The 14,199-nt window shown below is 30.9% G+C and overlaps 2 protein-coding genes across 18 annotated transcripts; one reads left to right on the plus strand and one right to left on the minus strand.

Annotated features, from left to right (window-relative positions):
- Nucleotides 1-1,194: 1,194 nt before the first annotated feature.
- LOC110622950 (nuclear intron maturase 4, mitochondrial) lies at nt 1,195-10,628 on the minus strand. Of its 17 annotated transcripts, none has more exons than XM_043959832.1 (8): nt 10,054-10,627; nt 6,916-9,451; nt 4,437-5,041; nt 4,223-4,333; nt 3,391-3,546; nt 2,151-2,297; nt 1,896-2,050; nt 1,195-1,787 (listed from the first exon to the last, which is right to left on the minus strand). In XM_043959832.1, the coding sequence occupies exons 1-2, from the start codon at nt 10,340-10,342 to the stop codon at nt 7,143-7,145; spliced, it is 2,598 nt and encodes an 865-aa protein (XP_043815767.1). In that variant the 5' UTR covers nt 10,343-10,627; the 3' UTR covers nt 1,195-1,787; nt 1,896-2,050; nt 2,151-2,297; nt 3,391-3,546; nt 4,223-4,333; nt 4,437-5,041; nt 6,916-7,142. The 17 variants fall into 17 exon arrangements, with proteins under 17 accessions (XP_043815767.1, XP_043815763.1, XP_043815766.1 ...); XM_043959828.1 differs by having other exon boundaries at nt 3,391-4,038; XM_043959831.1 differs by adding an exon at nt 3,924-4,038 and having other exon boundaries at nt 4,223-5,041.
- LOC110622951 (fructose-1,6-bisphosphatase, chloroplastic) lies at nt 1,783-4,719 on the plus strand. Its single transcript, XM_021767718.2, is given in 5 exon segments — nt 1,783-1,949; nt 1,951-2,295; nt 3,324-3,548; nt 3,666-4,172; nt 4,257-4,719. Coding segments are annotated over 5 exon segments (1,233 nt in total). The 5' UTR covers nt 1,783-1,865; the 3' UTR covers nt 4,329-4,719.
- Nucleotides 10,629-14,199: the final 3,571 nt, after the last annotated feature.

Below are 14,199 nucleotides of genomic sequence, written 5' to 3' on the forward strand. Positions count from 1 at the left end.
ATTTTATTAAGGTTTTATATATAAAAAATTTAATAAATTTTATTTTTTAAATTAAAATTAAAAATTAAAAAATACATTACTTTATTAAAAATATTTTTCATGAAAAATATTTTTTAAACATAAATTATTTTCTATAAAACTTAATTTAAATTTTATATTAAAAATAAATATATAATAATAAATATATTATATATAATAAATATTTATTACAAATAAATTTCGAAATCTCACATATAAATATTATAAATTAAAATATTTTATTATATCTTTATAATTAAAATTATAAATTATATATATATTTTATATATAAAAAATTCTATTTCATATTAATAATATTAAATAAAATAAAAATATATATATTTGAGTCTATAAAATTTTATTTTTTTATATTTTAAATTTTTATTAATATATATATCTATATATATATATATATATATATATATATATATATATATATATATATATATATATATATATATATATATATATATATACTAAAAATAAAGAATAATAAAAAATGATATCATTAAAATAATATACATTTAAAGAACCATTTTATTAGTCAAATAAAACTTTAGATATTATTATTTTAAAATTTATTTAGTATTTTGGTCATGAAAATTTTAATTTTATTATTTAAAGTTTAAAATATTGAATATAATGTAAATTCAAGTAAGTATTTAAATTTTTTTATAATTTTTAGTTATTAATTCTAAATCAAATTCCTCTAAAAAAATCTACAATCAAATTACTTAAAAAGAAACAATCACATTGTACTTTATCTCTCCCATTGAATTTAATTATTTAGGTTAATTAAGAAAAAAAAATAAAAATTCATAATTAACTAAAATTAAGGTTGATTATTAACTTGGTTATTAGAAATTTTTTTAAACTACATCATTCATATATAAAGATAATAGCTTGACAATTACAAATCAATTATAAATTTATACATTTTAATTTAAATCTATAAAAGGAATAATTCATTGTTTAATAAAAATAAATTAATGAAAATTTTTAATGCTAATAATAGAATTTATAGATAAAGTGATGATTAAGTTGCACAATTGATTTAAAGTAAAAAAAATTATTTATTCTTATATTAATTAAAAATTATTATTTAAAAAATTTGCCACTTATTTAGTAAAACAGACAAAATCACGTTTTTAATGACTTATTAAGCATTTAGATGTAGATAAAACTATTTTTCCGTATTAGAAAGTGATTTACACTTTTTGGCCAATTAGATATAAAAAATTAAAATGTTATGTTTAATTACGATTGAAATTATAATATTTTTTTTTTAATATAGGCCAATTTTAAAAATAATTTATCTAATTAAATTATTGTACTGCCATTGCTCGTGATATCGAAGGTCCACCGTCGGATTGGGGTATCAACAGAATCATTCTCGAAAGTGACCCTCTCATGTTATTCAAAGCCTGCAGGGCGCTGCCATTCCCTTACAGATCATAGCCTCGCAAATAAGGTGCGAATATGCGGTTCTGAAGTTACCCACTTTCTAACAAAGAGCACTTGAGCTGGCCCAACTGTGATGTGCACTGTGCATCACAGCCCTCGAAGAGCCATTGGGCCACAAGGGTGTAATTTGATAGGCTCACCCAAGCAATTGGCACTTGCCCTTGAATGAATCATGATCACATAACAGACACTAGAGTCCACAGGGACGATAAGTGGTCCCTCAGAGGCTGAGGAAAATCGTTACCCACCACCTCAGAAAACCCACCACAGCCCAAAGAATAGACACTGCTCTCAAACAAATTAAGCTGGACAAAAAACGAAAAATATATCAAGAACAAGAGTGAGGCTGAAAAATAACAGTGGAATCATAACAAGCTCAAGCCATGGTTGCTGTGACAACATCAACATCTCACCTCCTCTTCTCAAGCTCACAATCTCTTTCCCGCGCCTCCTTTCCAATCATACTTGTTTGATACCAGAACTCTTGTCTCATTCCCCAACAACAATTGCTGTAAGAAGAAACATGGTGGTGCTGGTGGAATCAAGTGCATGGCTGTGAGTACAGCCTCTGAGGCAGAGACAAAAAAGAAGAATAAGTTTAAGATTAAAACGCTTACAGGCTGGCTGTTGAAGCAGGAACAAGCAGGTGTCATTGATGCTGAACTTACTATTGTGCTTTCTAGCATTTCAATGGCATGTAAGCAGATTGCTGCCTTGGTGCAGAGAGCCAGCATTTCTAACTTAACTGGAGTTCAGGGTGCTGTTAATGTTCAAGGAGAGGACCAGAAAAAGCTTGATGTGGTCTCTAATGAGGTCTGCAAATAGAAAATTGCATTCACACACAATGTGTGCCTACAAATTTCAATATATAAAAATTTTTAAATTATGGTGATAGTAGTCTCCAAATTATTTGGATTTCCAGTATCTTTCACTTATAAATAAATTGTGAATGCTAGCAACACATTCGCTGCAATAAGATTGTAGCTGGAATTTTTTGTTTGTAGAACTGTAAATATGCTGAGACATCAAGTGTGCTCTTTCACCAACTTCCGCTCCATTTATTTCAAGGAAAATACTTCACAGAAAAATGTTTTCTGCATTTTTCGATGTATGGGACATTCAAAAAAGTTGATCAATAGAAAATCAAGTCATTTTTAATGAAAATGGCTTCCACTTTTTATAAAAGAAGTTATTTTCTAAACTTTTAAAATCTTACTACTACTACTACACATTTTATGCATAAATATTTATTTTATAGGATAATATTTTCCACATACAATTTAATTTCTGCAAAACAAAAGGAGTTTTAGTCTCCATAAATTCCACATACAATTTAATTTCTGCAAAACAAAAGAAGTTTTAGTCCTCATTTGTTTGGGAAAATAATTTATATTTGAAAACTATTTTTTATATTTTCTATGAAAAATATTTTATGGAAATGTTTTCGGTGGAAAATATTTTTTAACCTAATAATTTATTTTTCATTACTTAGTTTTTAGATGTTAATAAGATTTTCAAAATGCAGAAAATAACTCTTTTGAAAAAAAAAGTCATTTTCCTTAAAATAACTTTTTTTTCCTTTGAGCTGGGAAAATATTTTTTGTTAACTAATTTTCTTAAATACGTCAGAAAATATGAAAAATATTTTTCAAAAAACAAACGGAGCATTAATATCAAAAGACAGTTCAGTACTATTAATTCCTTATTTAATCTCAAATTCTAATATGCTCCACGGCATGACATGGTTTTAGGCTTCCTGCCATCTGATTTGTGAATAGCAATATCATTTGTGTTTGAATCATCAGGCACAATTGCTGAGATTGGTTATCTTGCACTCACAGGTGTTCTCTAGCTGCTTGAGATCAAGCGGACGGACAGGAATAATAGCATCAGAAGAAGAGGACGTACCAGTGGCAGTGGAAGAAAGTTACTCCGGAAACTACATTGTGGTTTTTGATCCACTTGATGGATCATCCAACATAGATGCTGCTGTGTCCACTGGATCCATCTTTGGAATATATAGCCCAAATGATGAGTGCCTAGCTGACATTGGTGACGATAACACTGTAAGAGAAAATTCATAGGCCGTTAACACATTTCATTGTGACTGTTATCAAACAAAAAAAAAAAGATCATAGGATCATAGCTGATGTCCAACTGTTTGATAAGTTGGTAGATTGCAGCTTGAAAATGCAGATCAGAGGTGTATTGTGAACGTGTGCCAACCAGGAAGCAACTTACTTGCTTCTGGCTATTGCATGTATTCAAGCTCAGTGATTTTTGTCATCACAATTGGCACCGGCGTATTTGCCTTCACCTTGGATCCAATGTATGGTGAATTTGTTTTAACTCAAGAAAACATCCAGATTCCCAAGGCTGGAAAAATATATGCATTCAAAGAAGGAAACTACCGACTGTGGGATGATAAGTTGAAGAAGTACATTGATGACCTTAAAGACCCTGGTCCTAGCGGCAAGCCCTACTCTGCCCGATACATTGGTAGTTTGGTTGGTGACTTCCACCGGACATTGCTATATGGTGGCATTTATGGGTATCCTAGAGACAAGAAGAGCAAGAATGGGAAGCTGAGGCTCTTGTATGAGTGTGCACCAATGAGCTTTATAGTAGAACAAGCCGGTGGCAAAGGTTCAGATGGCCATCAGAGAATACTTGATATTCAACCAGTTGGGGTGAGCACAATTAAATTTATATTTTAGTTAATATACTTTCAATTCCTCACTTTTACATTAATAACTGAGGTGCTTTTTCACCAGATACATCAGCGTGTTCCACTCTACATCGGAAGCCAGGAGGAAGTGGAGAAATTGGAGAAGTACTTGGCTTGATTGAACTGCAAAAGAAAAGAATAGATATATATATATTATATAAGATAAATGCTGTTTGAAGAAATAAATTACTAAAACTAAGAGAGAAAGAAGTCTAAATCTATTTACCATTGTCACTTATTCTTTTGTGGGGATAAAAAGAACTCGTTCTGGATTCAGCAAAGAAGCAAGTGGAAGATTCAATTCTTAATTCTCAGCTAAATTTTTACTTATTACGTCTACAATACAAAACAGTTGCACAATGATACTATCCCTGTAGCCAGTAGAAGCCTTAATGTTTGTACATTTTAACTTAAAATATTCATGTTTGCAAAATTTACGAAGAAGCAGTTGTGAGTTCAAAACGTATCACATCAAATGAAACAAAGCAGTAGAATACCATCATCTTTCTCTTGGTTTGCACTAAAGATCTGGTCTATTTAAGTAATTGTTTCATACAAGCCAGTGTAAGCTTGAATTGCATTCAATATTTAAATGGAGAACAAACTTAACTCAGAAATGACCTATAGAAGTAATGACAGCATCCTAATATAAATTCAAGAAAGAGGAACATGCAAAATAATGTAGGATTGGAGTTTTGAGAGGCTTATCTTGAATTCCTGGATAAATAATACAGTATGCGTTTGAGTTTCTTGGGAAATCCAAGATGAGATTGTCCAGGAACATTTACAGAGGATATCTAAAATTTCCAGCCCCTTCATAGGTTTGAGGACCTAAAATTCAATTTTTCGAAGATATCAGGACACATTTCCAGCAGCAGAGGCCAGTTATCAGTAAAAAGATAACAGTCCTAAGGGATAATGGGGTAAAGTGAAAAAATAAAAAATAAAAAATAAAAACCTAAACCACAGTTTCAAATAGAAGTGTTGGACCAAACTTCAAAAGCAAGTGTGTCCCCCTCACCCACCACAAGTAGAGGCTGTTGGAAAAAAAAAAAAGAAATATATATACAAATAGACAAACTGATAAAGAAGGAACATCTTATTGAATGAATAATGGTTAAAAAAATCTTTCTATAGCACTCTTACTCAAAAGACACAATGGACTCTATTTATATCATACCATATATTGTGTTCGTTGCACCAAAACAGACCACCAACTGAACTAATACATGAACACTAAAACTTCTCAACAAATTATACTCGCAATCACAAGATTTCAAGCTTGACTTTTAATCTTCGCCTTACTGGGCAAGGACAGAAGTAAGAACTAGCTGGAAACAAGTACACGCAATTTTAAGGTAAATGATAAGCTAGAAGCTACCACAAAGGCATTAGAAAGCAAACTGAAGAAGCTTAGAGTACAAACAGAGCAGTGGAGGAAAGAATACAAGCTTCTCAATCCTCGCTCTTTTTCTTCTTCTCTTACATGGTATTAAAGCATAAGAAAGCATGATTTTCTTTCTTCTTCTTCTGCATTTTCTTCTTTGTTCCTATCTTTCAGAAATCGGACTATTGTTTCTACTTCATACTAGTTCATAGGTGTCTAGGGGTCAATTTGCTTCACCATCCACACCATCAAGAGTGCCTCCCACTGATCAGCCTCACTCTGCCAACAGCACCACAAATTTTCTATCTCGGACATGAGTACCTCAATGCAGTAGTCTCTAGCGCTCCTTTCTTGCCAACACTAGCTCTGAATCTCACCCAGAGCTGGCAATCCGAACCAATTGCAGCCCACCTCTTGGATTCCTTCTTCCTTTAAGATAATGTTAAGGTTTTCTACAGTGGCCTCAGAACCAGATTGCATTCCAGAACAAATCCTTTCAAATCTTCTCTCTAAGCATCAACTTTCAATGAAAGACCCAGTAGCCATTCTGACAAAATGTCTAAGAAAGAGGCATCTTCAAATAAAGGTTTTTAAAACTTCAAACCTACTTTTTTACCAATTGCTAGTTCTTCAAATATTACCACTGTTAAGTTTCAAGGGATTAATAATTATACATCATGGATTGCATGGTCTATGGGTCGAGGATATGGTTATCATTTCTTAAATATGCTACTATATTACTCTTCCTAATTGAACAAGTTAGCTTCAAATTGATAATTTAGTTTTTATGACACTCTTTGCATCCAAAATTACTCGCTCTTTTTCAGTCCTATAAAACTTGTTGCAATGTCTAGACTGAAACCAAAACATTGTATATAAATGATGTCCATCATATGTATAAGGTTGTTTCGGATCAGCATCAGATATTGTCCAAAATATTAACATATGGCCGATTAAGGATGAATGAATGAGTAGGTAGATTGATGACAAACCAATAATAATACTGTTTTACCTTCTTATTTTACTGAAAAGAATGAATGAATGAGTAGGTAGATTGATGACAAACCAATAATAATACTGTTTTACCTTCTTATTTTACTGAAAAGAATGAATGAATGAGTAGGTAGATTGATGACGAAAAAAAAAATAGTATATTTTCAAATTCTGACAAGTCCAGGCCCTGGTTTCATATCACAAAACTTAAACATACAGGACCAGGGTGGATCACAAAGCAATCACACAAGTGACAACTAATGTAAAATCACACTATAAATAAGTTGAAAACTCACTTTTAAAGCTTATGAACAACAACGCTAACCTGAAGATGGACTTGCAAAAGGCTTTCCATGGTTTCAGCAAAAAAATGGCCCAAATGCCATAGTGGAAAGCAGAATATTTCCTGCATAAGCATTAGAAATTTGGCACAGCTACATAGTTCTTTTGCAACTAGCACATCAAAGACTTGAGAAGAGCTTCCCTGCCTTCTGAATCGTTAACAGACAAGAATCTTCTGCTTATTTCATGTTTCAAAATAATGAAAAGCCTTCATTTCCATGAACTGAAATCAACAGATTGAAGTGATATACGACCAACATAAAGATCCTTTAAATGCTGGTTACACAACCCAATTCGCCTTCCATTCAAACTGGGATGTATACAAGCAGCAAAGCCTGTCTTCCAGCCAGGACACTTCTGTCTTTCCATCACATGAAGAGTATAAACACTTGGTGCTGCAGCTGAGCACCCCATAACAAAACAATTACAAGGTCGTGATAGACTCACCATTCTTGCTAATGATAGTAAACACATGCCACTGTAAGAAATTCCGTACATTAATGCTTCATCATTTTCAAAAGCTAGAAAGTCTGATGCCTCATTTTCCACCTCTTGCTCTATATCTTGGATCGAAAAGATACTGCTCAGCTCTAAATCAAACCGGTTCGCCACTTCAGTTTCATGAATCCTATATTTTGAAGCTAAGGTACGAATGCAAGATTTCCAAACTTGATTCTTAATTAGGAGCTCTATATCAGCAAAGTTTTCACAATCACCATACCACCTATTCCAACGGTAAGCAATACCTGAAAACCAATCAATAATCTGAGCCTTATCTTGTAAAATAAGTTTAGGATTCACACAGGAGTGCCCTTCAGATGTGGTCAATCCATATCGTAACAAACGTTTCTTAATGGAATTAACAGGAGCAACAATCTCAGTTATGATTTCAGAGGATGCATTGGAATTTGGCAAAAGAGCAAGAGTCGTAGCTGTCTCAGCATTAATGTATTCTTTTGCACGCTTTTGAAATTCATGGAAGGAATCCCTCAATTCTTGTGGAAGGGCTGGCTCTGCAACATACTTAGACAAGATAAATTCCTCACACTCTACTGTTTTTGCATTAATATCATGTAACCATATTTTAAGTAAGTGCTTATACCAATGATCAGTTTCCATTCCAGCTTTGCGAAAGCAGGAAATTTGACTCAATCTTGAGCTGCTATCAGCTAAATGCTTGATTTCTGACTCTTTGACCTTCCTCAAACCATGAGCCAACCATTTCTTCCCAATTCTAATTGTCCCAACATCCCAAGCCTCTTGCTTTTGTAAAGCAAATATCTTGACTTTGTCTTTCAACTTGTGAACAGCCCTCACAGCAGCACTGTCCTTCATGCGTCTTCTAACCAAAGTGCCTAAAAAGCGAATTGTTTGAGGTTCTGCACAAGAAACTACTTCTGTTTCAACAGAAACATTTAACTGCAAAGTATCCTGCAAGTAACTCACAACCTCAGACTTGAAACCAAGAGCAACATCTTTGGATCCCGAAACTGCAAAAAATAACTCATCCATAAAGCGACAACAATGAATTCTTGGACCAGAATTTTCCACTGCCAGCGTTTTGAGATCATTGCCTTTAAGCTGTCTCCTAAACCAGCTGCGCAGCTTGGAATTGAACTGCTCTCCTTCAAGATGATAACCCAAATTAAGAGCTTCATATTTCATTGAAAGTCTGTAAAATTCATGGTCAAAGTCATTAAGGTATATGTTCATTAGTATAGGAGACAACACTCCCTCTTGTGGAAGGCCATGGCCCTTTGGATAACCCCCAAACTCCATGTTGAGCACCTGGGAAGCATACATGCCTCGAATCATATCATAAAAGCGAGGGTCTTCAATCTTATCCTCCATTATGGAGATAAGTTTATCAAGGACATAAGTATCCAGCTTTTTACTAACAAGTAATGTAAACCACCAATCAGGATTAGAGATATCTTTGCTGATGTATTTCAATGCTGAATGGTGCCCCCTTCCGCTTCGACAACCATGAGATATCTTAGAAAAATGGGGCCTATAAACAACTTCCAAAACTATTCTCATGGCTTCTTGAACAATCTTCAACTTCAGTTTAGGAAGGACAAGGATTTCTTTTCTCACACCTCTTGTTGAAATAGAGAAAGTGTTTGTGCTGATATCAAAACTCCCACTAGAGAGCTCTTCTGCAAGAGGTTCAAAAGCTATATTGTCATCATCAGATGCTATATCAACATTAGCATTGAGCCTAATACAGTCGTAAGCATCCTGAAGGGTTTCTGGATTTGCAATCACTCTAAGCATTAGATCGTGAAATTTACCATTCAAATATTGCTCCTTTACCCTCTTCTTTATTCGGAATACAAGAGACCTCTTGAGCTCCATTCGAGTCTTGCTTCTTTTGTCATTAAGGATGGAAGATTCCTCAAGAAGAAAGCCTAAATTTTTTGCCAGTGTTTTTTTTCCATTGCCTATATCAATGCTATCATTAACTTCTGTAAGTGCAGAATAATTTGTGCAAGCTTGAAACCTTTCTATTGTTGTTCCTGCCAGATATAAATAATAAATGCAATTTAAAAAAAAAAAAAAAGTCACATCTTTATGAAGACCAGGGATGCAAAGTAGATATGAAACCAATTCAAATCCCACCAAGTTCCATGCAAGTGTTTACAAGACACTGACCAAGAATCCCACTAATGAACTAGTTTAGATATGTGAACTGCCACCCTAGGAGTTTTCGAAGCAAAATAAATAATCAACATAGGATAAGTTGAACCTATTACAAACTCAAGCAACTGTCTCTTAGTTCACTATTTTCTAAAACCAAGTTACCATAAAACAATCTATTGGTTATTAAAAAAACATGAAATTGGCAAGCCGGCTCACATATCCCAGGCTCCCCTGTCAAGTTCCCCCCCCCCCCCCCCCCCCCCCCCGTTTCTTTACAACAATGTGTGCAGCTTGGCCTTTGTTCAAAAGGGCACTTCTCAGATTATGCAAGAGGATAATGGAGATAAACAGGCACTAATTTTTTATAATCCATGAGGGGAGAACATAGGCAATTATATAACAAAATATCGTAATTTGCCCAACCCTATAATGTCGTAACAGAGGCGCATATTGTAATTGTATATAGCAATTTTAGTACCTGACAAGTGTGAGGTGGTGCGGTTCATCGTTGTAGGCGAGTTGCATAGGATACGGTTTCCAGAGAAGCGGTGGAGGCAATGTTTCTTGCCGCAGTACCATCTCTGCCGCTGCTGCTGAGTCTCCCACGGTTGCCCCAAAAGAAGTGTTTGCTTTAATTGCGGCAACGCACAATAAAGCAAAATTTGTACAGAGGACGCAAGAGAGGCGCGGTAGTGAAGTGGGTGCAGTGCATATAACTTGCGAAAGTGGCGAAAGTGAGCTCTGCCGAGAAAAATCATTAGTTCCATGTACGATTTCAGGGTTATCTGAACAAACGGGAAATCTCATCCTTACAGGACATGATTAAATCCTTGTTGGTTTTGACCAAGAGAAATTTGCGTATTGCATTGCTTTTAGTCGTATGGGTGAGATAGCAGCGAAAAGTTTGTAGGACAGAAGGCGTCCTTGACCCTTTGTCTGCTGCCAGTAGCGCTCGATGGGTCGTGATCAGCGAGAGACGGGAAATGTGCATTGTTCAGAAGGATTTCAAGAAAGGTCTAACAGTTAAAACTATGGCCAAGTTTAGGCATTTTTCAGGCAAATGTTTTCAATCTTCATAATAACATTTAGGTTGTCTCTTAGAGAAATTTTATATCTCATTTTTAAATTTTTTAAAATAATTGATTTTTTGTAATTAATTATATTATAAAAAAATATTAATATTAACGAAAAATAAAAATAATTTTAAAGAATATACAAACATAATATTTTTTAAAAAATATATGTAAAATTTAAAATTTATAATTTATAATGTTTATTATATATTTTATTAATTTATATGCAATTATATATATTTATGTAAAATAATTATTTTATAAAATTATTAAATTAATAAACAATAATGATATTTAAAAATATAAAGAAAATAATACCTTTTTTATAAATAATAGAATAAAATATTATTTTTAATTAATAATAATTATATTAATTTAATATAATTTTTATTATATTAATTTACATAAAAAATTATATTTATACATTTAAACCATCAATTTTCCTTAATTTAATATATTTTCTACAAAATGACTACTTTAAAAAAAATAATATTTAACATAAATTTACAATAAAAAATATACAATATTCCTTAAAGTTTAATTTATTTTTGTCATTAAATAAATTTACTTTGTTTTAAACCAAAATCACCTGAAATTTATATATTTATTACCTTACCCTTATGCAAGTTTTATTATTATTTTTTTAATATTTAAGATTTGATGTATTTATAGTTATAGTTAAAATTATATTTGAAAAGTTAATAATAAATTATGATATAATTATTAAAATTTTGTAAAATTTACCATTCATTCTATATATTTTTAAAATTAAATAATTTAATCTCTTATTTTTTATTATATATAAATTAGTTCATCTATTAAATTTTTTGCATAAATTATTATTAATTTATTCATTCATTCGATATAATAATTTAATGACTTAAAATTCCAAAATCTACATAATAAATATAAAATAGAATAAATGTTTACTTTTTGTCAATAAACTTTATATTTATAAAAAAAAATTGAATATGTTTAATGTTTAATGTAAAATTAAAGTTAGTGAACTATTTTATTAATAAAATAAAATATCAAACATTAATTATTTTATTTTTAAAATATGTGTATTTTAATTATTTTTACTAAAATTAATGGTAGTTACTAGTTTGAATAAAAATTAAATGAAAAAGATTAGGGAGATATTAAATTGTTTAATTTTAAAATCAAAGTTTAAAAATTATATTATTTCTTATAATTTTTATTTATTTTATTTTTTTATGCATATTAAAAAAAACAATTTCTCTAATTAATTTTCGAAAAATACAATCATTACACCATCATCAAAAGAGACCACAAAGTGATGAAAAGAATCCACAGAGAAGAGGAGAATCACCTAATCATAAGTCATTCCAGAAACTTGTAAGATGCCCATTAAAGCTTTGACATGTAGACCCTTCCTTTTAGGCACAAATGCATCTCAACAAGAGAAACGGACATATCCTTAAGGACCTTAACCCATAACACTCCTACTCCTTCAAAACACATCAGAAGACCTTAGACAAGAAAGCCATGTTCATTTCCCACTTGTCTTAATTCCCAAACCACCTTACTTGGGTAGGAGTGACACTTAAAACAGGCCCAAATCTAAAATCCCTTTATTCGAGTAGGATAAATATTTGATGATACATATCGATCCAAACTGATTCAAATTATTTTTAAATTCATTTTTCATTTGACTTAAAATAAATAATTCAAATTATTTAGTAGTTTTGAGTTCACTATTATATACAATTTTAATTTTTTATAAATTACCGATGTGAAACGCAATATAAACTGCTGAATCTCACATTTTTTTTCTGTTAAATTTGTAATGTTTTCGTCGCAATTAAATCGGATATAATTATTAAGTCATGATTCTATTTTTAAATATTGTAGTTTGTTAGTAGACATCGCAACTAAATCGGATATAATTATTAAGTCAGAATCAAACTCTTAGATATTGTGGTTTGTTAGTATTTTGGGCGGTTTGATTCCGTCTTATACGAGTAGTCCTTTCTTCACAAATTCACTAATTCTACATAATTTTTTCTAATTCAAGGTGACTCTAATACCAATTGAAACAACTGATCCATTTTTAATTATTTAAAAATAATTAATTTAAATTATTTAATAATTTAGTGCTAACTACCCGCTGAGTCTCACACTTAAATTCCAATTTTCCATATAGATTTTATGGTTACCCCACTAATCACTCCAAATAAAAAAACGGATTTTCTTATCAATTTTGTCACAAAGTCGATCGAGGCAAATAAAGAGACTGAAGGAGATGATTAGGTAAAGCAGATAATACAGCTTTAGACAAGGTTAACCTCCCTGCAAAGGACAACACGTAACAAAGTGATATTTATTTGTCTTTTTAGCTGTATTAAATATTACTAATAAAAAATTAAATACTTAAATAAAATTAATTTTTATTGTAATTGAGAGTTTTTAATGACATTTTTTTATTGTATTAAAGCTTTAGGGTCAAGATTACAACAATATAGGCCAACGGCCATTATGGAGGAAATAACAAACTTCATTGATTAGGTCACAGACAAATAAGGTCTTATTTTACGATAAATTTTGAAGTAACGTGTAATATTTTAACTTAAGCAAAACACTAATATTTAAAGGTTAAAAAAATAAATTATAATTTTTTAAAAAAATATTTAGCTAATCAATACTAAAACAAGTTGCTAAAATAAAAAAATAATAATAATAAAACAATTAATATTGCAGAAAATAGCCCAAATTTAAAAGCTTTTTAGCTAAACTATAACGTTGAGCTTATGTCTTCAGGTTCACAATGGCACTGATGCAAGAATAGCTAAACCGTAGCCAATCACTAGATGCCAAAACCATAAGGAAGTCCTTCCATTGAATCTATATGTAGTTGGTCAAGCTAAGAATAAGAAAGAAACCACACTGTTAAAAGAAAATTATCTAACTAGCTGGAATCAAGAATTTTATAGTAATTTAATTCAATTAACTTTTTTTAATAATTTTGTTATTTAAAATAAAAGAATTTATTTTTTTATAACAGTCCAAATTCACTAACATAAATTTTAAATCTGCTTTTTATTTAACTTAAAATATTAATTCAAATTGAATCATGAATAATTGTTATTTATAAACCCTTTAATTTTTCATTAATTTATCAATGCGAAATGTTTTACTCTCCCACTCAATTTTGTAATATTTCTGTCTCAAAATTCTGTTATACTAAATTAGATATAATTTTTAAGTCAGAACTAAACTCTCGAATATTATAATTTACTAGTGTTTCGAGCGACTCTACCTCATCTATGGATAATCCATTTCTCGTAGGCATCCAGTTCAAATGGTCTCAAATAAATTTTAAATTTACTTTTTACTTGATTCAAATTCGTTAAATCAAGTTATTCATTTAGTAGTTTATATTCGCTATTTATAAATCCTTTAATTTTTCATTAATTTATTAATGCAGGATATTTTATTTTTAACTTAAAACTTTCATTTAAAAAATATAAAACTTATCTAATTTTATAAATTTAAATGACTTTCTTACAAAATAAATAATATCAAAAGAG

The sequence above is a fragment of the Manihot esculenta genome, chromosome 9 (genome assembly GCF_001659605.2).
Source record: "Manihot esculenta cultivar AM560-2 chromosome 9, M.esculenta_v8, whole genome shotgun sequence".
NCBI classification, from domain to species: domain Eukaryota; kingdom Viridiplantae; phylum Streptophyta; class Magnoliopsida; order Malpighiales; family Euphorbiaceae; genus Manihot; species Manihot esculenta.

Excerpts from the sequence above, each read along its gene's own strand:
- LOC110622950 (XM_043959833.1), bottom strand. The coding sequence starts at position 10,342 with ATGGAACTAATGATTTTTCTCGGCAGAGCTCACTTTCGCCACTTTCGC. Across the intron at positions 9,452-10,053 it reads CACCACCTCACACTTGTCAG|GAACAACAATAGAAAGGTTT; the intron begins GTACTAAAATTG and ends TATATCTGGCAG.